Source organism: Ornithorhynchus anatinus, unplaced genomic scaffold (genome assembly GCF_004115215.2).
Source record: "Ornithorhynchus anatinus isolate Pmale09 unplaced genomic scaffold, mOrnAna1.pri.v4 scaffold_177_arrow_ctg1, whole genome shotgun sequence".
In the NCBI taxonomy this organism is placed as follows: domain Eukaryota; kingdom Metazoa; phylum Chordata; class Mammalia; order Monotremata; family Ornithorhynchidae; genus Ornithorhynchus; species Ornithorhynchus anatinus.
This window is the reverse complement of record NW_024396703.1, coordinates 88,667-98,856: the sequence shown is the minus strand read 5'-3', so window position 1 is coordinate 98,856 and position 10,190 is coordinate 88,667. Positions and strand designations below refer to the sequence as shown.

At 48.6% G+C, this 10,190-nt stretch overlaps 1 protein-coding gene across 1 annotated transcript; it reads right to left on the bottom strand.

Moving 5' to 3' along the window:
• Positions 1-7,464: 7,464 nt before the first annotated feature.
• On the bottom strand, positions 7,465-8,388 carry LOC114808739 (olfactory receptor 14J1-like). The gene has a single exon (XM_029056566.1). It carries the CDS (start codon positions 8,386-8,388, stop codon positions 7,465-7,467), a length of 924 nt encoding a protein of 307 aa, XP_028912399.1.
• Between the last annotated feature and the right edge of the window lie 1,802 nt (positions 8,389-10,190).

Below are 10,190 nucleotides of genomic sequence, written 5' to 3'. Positions count from 1 at the left end.
AGTTCCCTCATCTGTAAAATGGAGATTAAATCCTCCTCACTCCGATTTTGGCTGTGAGCTCCATGTGGGATAGGGATTGTGTCCAACCTGATGAGCTTGAATCTACCCCAGGACTTAATAGACTGCCTGGCACTCAATAAGTGCTTAACAAATACCATAAAAAAAAAAAGATTGGACACCCACAAAGACCTTGCATGGGCTGTGTTCTCCTCCCAACTTGGTTTCTGGGATGAAAGCAATCTGACTTCTCAAAGAACCGCATTTCTCAAAAACTGCTCCTCTTTTTTCTGCCCCCTAAAAAAGGGGCCTGGATCACCTCCCCAGACCATTTTAGAACAAAAGGCTGCCCAGGTTGTCAAGGATCACTGTGACTTTCTGTAGTTTAGGATGGGTGAAAGACTATGCCCCCTATCAGGGTCACACCTGGAGAGTTTCCATTACTCTACCAGTCTCGGCTATGGGTGGGAGAGTCAAGCAGAGGCCTACCCATTCCATTCCTACTTTGGGCAGTGGCTAACAAGTAGAAGTCCATCTGCTACAAGTCAAAACTCCCCTGTGCTGGGCAACAGAGGTATGGGAGAGAGTCAAGGAAGGAGACTCGAATTTACTGAGCTGAAGGGGGCAATGGTAAACCACTTCTACATTTTCACCAAGAAAATTCTATGGACACACTACCAGAACGATTGCAGATGGAGAGCGGGGCGTTCTGGGAGAGATGTGTCTGTGGAGTCGTTATGGGTCAGAAATGACTTGACGGCATAAGACAAGACAAGAGAGACTATGGATTTAGAGGAATCAGAAGTTAGAATCTGTATTGTTAGAGAAGCAGCATGACCTAGAGGAAAGTGCATGAGCCAAAAGGTCAGAGGACCTGGGTTCTAATCCTGCCTCCACCATTTAGCTGCTGTGTGATCTTGAATGAGTCATTTCACTTCTCAGTGCCTCAGTTATCTCATTCTGTAAAATGGAGATTACCACTTTAAGCCCCACATGAGACATGGATTCTGTCCAACCTCATTAGTTTCTATCTACCCCGGCCCTTAGAACAGTGCCTGGCACATAATAAGTGCTTAACAAATGCCATAAAAAAAACCAATCCTGGCTCTACCATTTAGGTTCTGAATGACCTTAAGCAAGTCATTTAACTTGCCTGTACCTCACCTCCTCTGTGAAATGGGGATTAGTCAGTCAATTAGTCAATCTTATTTATTGAGTGCTTACTATTCATTCATTTATTCAACTGTATTTATTGAGCGCTTACTATGTGCAGAGCACTATATTAAGAGCCTAGAAGAATACAATATAACAATATCCCTCTCACTTACACTGTGAACCCCATGTGGGACCTGATTATTTTGTTTTTACTTCAGCACTTATACAGTGCTGGCACAGAGTAAGTACTTAACAAATACCCTCCTCTCTACTCATCTCAACTCTCTCGCCCCCCTTTCCCTCTGCCGCTCTCGCTCCACTAACCCACAGCCCTGGATCACCTCCTCTATCCGCCTCCTACGCTCCTATGCTCGAGCTGCTGAGCGCTGCTGGCGAAAGTCCAAGCACCAAGCCGACCTCACACACTTCAAATTTATCCTTTCCTGCCTTAACTCTGCCCTCTCCTCCGCCAGGCAAAACTTCTTCTCCTCCCTCATCGACACCCATGCCCGTCACCCCCGCCGATTGTTCCGGACCTTTAACTCTCTCCTTAGGCCCCCTGTTCCTCCCCCTCCCCCATCCCTCACCCCCAATGATCTGGCCACCTACTTCATCACAAAAATCAACACAATCAGGTCTGAGCTCCCCAAAGTCACCCCTCCCCCTCTCCCCTCCCCCCCACCAACCCTCTCCCCTACTTTCCCATCCTTCTCTGCAGTATCCTCAGAGAAGAGCACCTCCCTCCTCGCCTGTGCCACGCCTTCCACCTGCGCCTCGGACCCCATTCCCACTCACCTTATAAAAAACATCACCCCTGCCCTCCTCCCTTCCTTAACTTCTATTTTAACCACTCAATCTCCAATGGCTCTTTCCCCTCTGCCTTCAAACATGCCCACGTCTACCCCTTCCTAAAAAAACCCGCTCTCGACCCCACTTCCCCTTCCAGTTATCGCCCTATCTCCCTACTACCCTTCCTTTCCAAAATCCTAGAACGAGTCGTCTAGAATCGCTGCTTAGAATTCCTTAACTCCCATTCTCTCCTGGACCCCTTCCAATCTGGCTACCATCCCCTCCACTCTACCGAGACTGCTCTCTCTAAGGTCACCCATGACCTCCTTCTTGCCAAATCCAATGGCTCCTACTCCATTCTAATCCTCCTTGAACTCTCTGCTGCCTTTGACACTGTCAACCATCCCCTCCTCCTCCACACCTTATCTCACCTTGGCTTCACGGACTCTGTCCTCTCCTGGTTCTCCTCTTATCTCTCTGGCCGGTCATTCTCGGTCTCCTTCGCAGGTGCCTCCTCCCCCTCCCATCCTTTAACTGTTGGAGTTCCTCAAGGGTCAGTTCTTGGCCCTCTTCTGTTCTCCATTTACATTCACTCCCTTGGTGAACTCATTGGCTCTCACGGCTTTGACTACCATCTCTATGCAGATGACACGCAGATCTACATCTCTGCCCCTGTCCTCTCCCCCTGCTTCAGGCTTGCATCTCCTCCTGCCTCCAGGATGTCTCTACCTGGAGGTTGGCCCGCCCCCTAAAACTCAACATGAGCAAGACTGAGCTCCTCATCTTCCCTCCCAAGCCCGGTCCTCTCCCAGACTTCCCTATCACCGTGGATGGCACGACCATCCTTCCTGTCTCTCAGGCCCGCAATCTCGGTGTCATCTTTGACTCGTCTCTCTCGTTCACCCCTTACATCCTATCCGTTACCAAGACCTGCCGGTTTCACCTTTACAATATCGCCAAGATCCGCCCTTTCCTCTCCACCCAAACGGCTACCTTACTGCTACGGGCTCTTGTTATATCCCGGCTAGACTACTGTGTCAGCCTTCTCTCTGACCTCCCTTCCTCCTCTCTCGCCCCGCTCCAGTCTATTCTTCACTCCGCTGCCCGGCTCATCTTCCTGCAGAAATGATCTGGGCATGTCACTGCTCTTCTTAAACACCTCCACTGGTTGCCTATCAACCTCCGCTCCAAACAAAAACTCCTTACTCTAGGCTTCAAGGCTCTCCATCACCTTGCCCCGTCCTACCTCTCCTGCCTTCTCTCTTTCTACTGCCCACCCCGCACACTCCGCTCCTCTGCCACCCACCTCCTCACCGTCCCTCGGTCTCGCCTATCCCGCTGTTGACCTCTGGGCCACGTCCTCCCGCGGTCCTGGAATGCTCTCCCTCCTCACCCCCGCCAAACTAATTCTCTTCCCCTCTTCAAAACCCTACTTAAAACTCACTTCCTCCAAGAGGCCTTCCCAGACTGAGCTCCCCTTCTCCCTCTACCGGCCCCCTTTCACCTGTCCGCAGCTTAACCCTCTTTTCCCCCCATTTCCCTCTGCTCCTCCCCTTCTCCCTTCCCATCCCCTCAGCACTGTACTCTTCTGCTCAACTGTATATATTTTCATTACCCTATTTATTTTGTTAATGAAATGTACATCGCCTTGATTCTATTTAGTTGCCATTGTTTTTACGAGATGTTCTTCCCCTTGACTCTATTTATTGCCATTGTTCTTGTCTGTCCGTCTCCCCCGATTAGACTGTAAGCCCGTCAAACGGCAGGGACTGTCTCTATCTGTTGCCGACTTGTTCATTCCAAGCGCTTAGTACAGTGCTCTGCACCTAGTAAGCGCTCAATAAATACTATTGAATGAATGAATGAATGAATACCACAATTATCATTACTCTGCTCAGCACCCATCAAGTGTTCAACAAATCCCACTGATCAACTGTAAGAATGAAAAAGACCTGGAACAGGTAACAGGGAAGTAGCAGTGTTTCCAAGCTTGGCGATTTTCCAGGTCCTGGAACAGAGGGTTAGACTTGACAGAGGGCTGCCCAATTCATTTTTCTACAGAAATGTTTAGGCCATGTTTGCCCACTCCTCAAGAACCTCCAGTGGTTGCCCATCCATCTCCATATCAAACAGAAAGTCCTTACCATAGACTTTAAAGCACTCAATCACCTTGCTCCTCCTACCTCACTTCGCTGCTCTCCTACTACATCCAGCCTGCACTTCGCTCCTCTAATGCTAACCTTCTCACTGCCTTGATCTCGTCTATTTTACCACCTACCTCTCTTCCACGTCTTTCCTCTGGCTTGGAACACCCACCCTCCTCATACCAGATAGACAATTACTCTTCCCTCCTTGAAAGTCACATTTCCTCCAAAAGGCCTTCCCTGACTAAGCCCTCCTGTCCTCTTCTACCACTCCCTCCTGGTTTCCATGACTTGCTCCCTTTATTGACCCCCCTCTACCAGCCCTACAGCATTTAAGTACATATATGTAATTAATTCATTTATATTACTCTCTGTCTCCCCTTCTAGACAGTAAGCTCATTCTGGGCAGGAATGTGTGCATTTATTGTTGTATTGTACTCCCCCAAGCGAGAGTACACGATTGAGTCAATGCATGAACTTGATAGCCTCTGTGACATGCTCTCATTGTGGAAAGAAGAGATGGCTAGGTGTGGGTATTACACTTCCACATTTTCACCAACAAAACTCTATGGACCAGAATGATTGGGAATATATAGATATTCCTGCCTGTACTTTTGTTGCTGGTTTGGGGTTTCAAAGAGCCCCTTCATATGCAAATATGACTGAAAAATCTAGTGAGAGATCAGTTGTATTGTATTCAGTTAAAGATGAACACAATACCTTCCAGGTTTCTACCTTTCTACCCTAATAGGCTGTGCCAGTGCTTCCCTTCTCTCCTTTCTTCTTTTTCAATCTTGTCTCAGAGCCCTTCCGTTAAGCGGTCTAGGTATCCTGTGATCATCCATTCCACTGACAACTGCCTACTAGGCTCCAGTAGAATTGTCTTTGAAACTAAAGGAGAAATGTTTGTGCTGGAGTCCTCTCCCTCTTTATTCAACCCTCAAAAGCCCATTTCCCTGGATGTTCCAGAGGAGAGAAGCAGCATGGCCTAGTGGATACAGCAGGGGCCTTGGAGTCATAAGGACCTGGGTTCTAATCTTAGCTCCACCACTTGTCTGCTATGTGATCTTGGGCAAGTTATTTCACTTCTCTGGGCCTCGGTTACCTCATCTGTAAAATGGGGATTAAGACTCATTCATTCATTCAATAGTATTTATTGAAGACTCGTTGTGGGCAGGGAATGTGTTTGTTTACTGTTATAGTGTACTCTCTCTATTCATTCAATTCATTCAATAGTATTTATTGAGCGCTTACTATGTGCAGAGCACTGTACTAAGCACTTGGAATGAACAAGTCAGCAACAGATAGAGACAGTCCCTGCCGTTTGACGGGCTTACAGTCTAATCGGGGGAGACGGACAGACAAGAACAATGGCAATAAATAGAGTCAAGGGGAAGAACATCTCGTAAAAACAATGGCAACTAAATAGAATCGAGGCGATGTACAATTCATTAACAAAATAAATAGGGTAATGGAAATATATACAGTTGAGCGGATGAGTACAGTGCTGTGGGGATGGGAAGGGAGAGGTGGAGGAGCAGAGGGAAAAGGGGAAAAAGAGGGTTTAGCTGTGGAGAGGTAAAAGGGGGGGTGGCAGAGGGAGTAGAGGGAGAAGAGGAGCTCAGTCTGGGAAGGCCTCTTGGAGGAGGTGAGTTTTAAGTAGGGTTTTGAAGAGGGAAGAGAATCAGTTTGGCGGAGGTGAGGAGGGAGGGCGTTCCAGGACCGCGGGAAGACGTGACCCAGGGGTTGACGGCGGGATAGGCGAGACCGAGGGACGGTGAGGAGGTGGGCGGCAGAGGAGCGGAGCGTGCGGGGTGGGCGGTAGAAAGAGAGAAGGGAGGAGAGGTAGGAAGGGGCAAGGTGATGTAGAGCCTTGAAGCCTAGAGTGAGGAGTTTTTGTTAGGAGCGGAGGTTGATAGGCAACCACTGGAGTTGTTTAAGAAGGGGAGTGACATGCCCAGATCGTTTCTGCAGGAAGATGAGCCGGGCAGCGGAGTGAAGAATAGACTGGAGCGGGGCGAGAGAGGAGGAAGGGAGGTCAGAGAGAAGGCTGACACAGTAGTCTAGCCGGGATATAACGAGAGCCTGTAGCAGTAAGGTAGTCGTTTGGGTGGAGAGGAAAGGGCGGATCTTGGCGATATTGTAGAGGTGAAACCGGCAGGTCTTGGTAACGGATAGGATGTGTGGGGTGAACGAGAGAGACGAGTCAAGGATGACACCGAGATTGCGGGCTCTCTAGTGCTTAGTACAGTGCTCTGCACACAGTAAGTGCTCAATAAATATGATTGACTGACTGACTGTGAGTCCCATGTTGGACATGGGCTGTATCCAACCTGATTAGCTTGTATCTACCCCAGGGCTTAGAACAGTGCCTGGCAGATAGTAAGTGCTTAACAAATACAATTCATTCCCTCTAGCCACCCTCAAAATGAATATATGTTTCCCCTCACCTCAGGTCCACAGTGCCTGTGAGGATGGGTGAGGGTCTCTCTTTCTCTCTCTCCATCCCTGCTGGAGCTCTGTCATTCTGTTTCCCTGCCAAGCTTCCCTCTGTCTCACTGAGCCCAGCAACAGGTGGGCACCCTGGGCGGCTAGAGATGAGTTGAACTGCCAGTGGTGTTGCTGCATTGAGATTGCCACCCCCCGGCAGTTTGGGTATAAGGAGATTGGCTGAACCCTGTTCCCCTGTGCCCGGGTGGGAGAGTCTGTCCCCAGAGAAGGAAGATCCCTCAGCCCAGATGTTACCACTGTCTCGAAGGAACACCAAGGACTCATAGGCTCCCGGCTGAATAATTGCCCTTCTTTTTCCTAGGCAACCCCAATACCCCAGCATAGGTATCCATGGTATGTCCAGAACAGTTATTTTGCAGAGGGGCTGGCCATATGCTGCTCTGGGCACAGTGGATAGAAGAAGTCCCAGCTAGCACCCATCCCAAATTCTCCCTTTATGCACCCAAGTGAAGCAGTGTGGCTTAGTGGAAAGAGCCTGGGACTGGAAGTTAGAGGACCTGGCTTCCAATCCCAGCTCCACTATTTTCACTGTGCATATGGCAGTGGCCAAAGCAGAATGGAAAATCATGCAAACTTGTCATGGGCAGGGAATGTGCCCATCAATTTTGTCATATTGTACTCTTCCAAGTGCCTAGTACAGTTCTCTGCACACAGTAGGTGCTTACTGTGTGCAGAGCACTGAACCGAGCGCTTAGGAGAGCACAATACAGCAACATAACATAAACAATAAACATTTCCTCCCCACAATGAGCTTACAGTCTAGAGGGGGAGACAGACATTAATAAATGAATAAATGAGAGTCTACTTGGTGACCCCTAGACTCTGCTTCGTCAGTAGTTCCAGAAACTTTATTTCAGTGCAAAGACCCTCATCCTAAGCAAATTCCTTTCCCCCTGAAGGCTTCCCCCAGGGCAGACTTTATGTCCCTGTTCCTCAGGCTATAAATAACAGGGTTCAGGGAGGGGGGTACTATGGCATAGAACACTGGAAGAAGGAAGTCCGGAAGAGAAGGGGAGTCAGGAACTGGATTGAGGTATTCAAACCCTCCAGAGGAGAGGAACAAGGTGACGACGACGAGGTGGGGCAGGCAGGTGGAGAAGGCTTTGGGCCGTCCCTCGGTGGATGGCATCCTCAGCAAGGCCCAGAAGATGCTGACATAAGAGTAAATTATTAAAATCAAAGAGAAAAAAGCCACAGTGACGATGAGGCAGATAACACCCACTACTCCCATTGTGTCTCCAGGGCAGACGAGCTTTAATACCTGGGGGACATCGCAGAAGAAATGGTGGATCATCGCGGGGCCACAGAAGGGCAGGGAGAAGATATTAGAGACATGAAGGATCCCCATGAGTTGCCCGCTGAGCCACGAGGCAAGGGCCATCTTCCCACAGGCCCCTGGAGCCATGATGACATCATAGCACGGGGGCCAGCAGATGGCCACATAGCGGTTGTAGGACATTGCCATGAGGATGCCCACCTCCGAACAGGCGCAGAAGGTAAAGAAGAGGACCTGAAGACCGCATCTGGCCGAGGAAATAGATCTACTGTTTATCACGGCGTTACTAATGGACTTGGGGACGGTAACGGAGATGAGGCAGAGGTCGAGGACGGACAGGTGCCTGAGGAAGAAGTACATGGGGGTGTGGAGACGCCGGTTGAAGGCAGTGACGACAAAGATGAGGAGATTCCCCGTCAGGGCCACCAGGTAGACCAGGAGGTGGACCAGCTGCAGCTCCCGGACCTCAGAGAAACCCAGGAGGAGGTATTCCCTCACCGTGGTGACATTGGCCATGGGCCTGGAGGTGCCTGTGTTGAATAAGAGAGGGGAAATGTAGGCAGTGTTGCCCAAAAATAGAGCACTAAGTTGGACATCAGGTTACCAGGTTCCAGTTCTGCCACTGGCTTGCTCTGTGACCTTAGGAAAGTTTAGTAATCTCTCTGTGCCTCAGTTTCCTCATCTGTAAAATGGGGATCATGCAGATGGTGAGCCCTAGGTCAGAACTAGAGAAGCAGCGTGGCTCAGTGGAAAGAGCCTGGGCTTGGGAGTCAGAGGTCATGAGTTCGAATCCCGGCTCTGCCACTTGTCAACTGTGTGACTATGGGCAAGTCACTTAACTTCTCTGTGCCTCAGTTACCGCATCTGTAAAATGGGGATTAACTGTGAGCCTCACCTGGGACAACCTGATTACCCTGTATCTACCCCAGCGCTTAGAACAGTGCTCGGCACATAGTAAGCGCTTAACAAATACCAACATTATTATTAACTGTGTCCTATCTAGCAAGTTACGACATTTACTGAGTGCTTACTGTGTGCAGAGCACTGTACTAAGCACTTGAGAGAGCACAATATAGCAGAGTTAGTAGACACATTCTCTGTCCACAATGAGTTTACGGTCTAGAGGAATAAATCAATCAGTGGTATTTATTAAGTGCTTACTGTGTGCAGAGCACTGTACTAATCACTTGGGAAAGTACAATATAACAGAGTTGGTAGACACATTCCCTGCCCACAACGAGCTTAGAGTGTAGAGGATGACTAAAAGTGAGAACTCCTCTGATGTCTTAACAAAGTCCTATTTGAAATCACAAGGGATCCTTTATCCTATCCTCAAAGCCACTGGGCAGTGGACGACACCACCTGGAGTCCTGCCTTAGGCTAGTTTTCTGTGACCTCAACACCGAGGCCTCTCAGAAACCAAGGGTGCCCACCCAGACTGAGTCAGGACTATCCCTGAGTAAAGACAGAATTTTTTTTTATGGTATTTGTTAAGTGCTTACTATGTACCAGTCACCATACTAAACGCTGAGGTAGACAAAAGCTATTCAGGTTGGACAAAGTTCTTGTCCCACATGGGGCTCAGTCTTAATCTCCATATTACGGATGAGGGAACTGAGGCCCAGAGAAGTTAAGTGACTTGTCCAAGGTCACACAGCAGGCAAGTGACAGATCTGGGATCAGAACCCAGGTCCTTGTGACTCCCAGGCTAGGGATCTATCCACTAGGCCATGCTGCTTCTCACTGTTCATCAATGGCATTTACTGAATGCTTATTAAATGTTATCCACTCTGCTTAAGATTTAGGAAAAAAGAACAGTAACGAGGCATATATTCTCTGCACTCGAGGAGCTTATTATTATTACTGATAATAACTAATAATAATAATAATTGTGATGTTTATTAAGACCGCACTGTGTGCCAAGCATTGTACTAAGTGCTGTGGTAGATAAAAGACAAACAAGTCTCACATTAAGTTTTCAGTCTAACTAGGAGGGAGAGCAGAGAAGCAGAGTGGCTTAGTGGGAACGGGACGGGCTTGGGACTCAGAGGACGTGGGTTCTAATCCCGGCTCTGCCACTTGTCTGCTGTGTGACCTTGGGCAAATCACTTAACTTCTCTGTGCTTCAGTTACCTCAATTGTAAAATGGGGATTAAGACTGTGAGCCCCACCTGGGACAACCTGATTACCTTGTAACTACCCCAGTGCTTAGAACACTGCTTGGCACATATTAAGTGCTTAACAAATTCCATAATTGTTATTATTATTATTAATATTAACAGGTATTGAATCCTCAGTTTGAAGATGGGAGAACAGAG

Excerpts from the sequence above, each read along its gene's own strand:
- LOC114808739 (XM_029056566.1), bottom strand. The coding sequence starts at position 8,388 with ATGGCCAATGTCACCACGGTGAGGGAATACCTCCTCCTGGGTTTCTCT.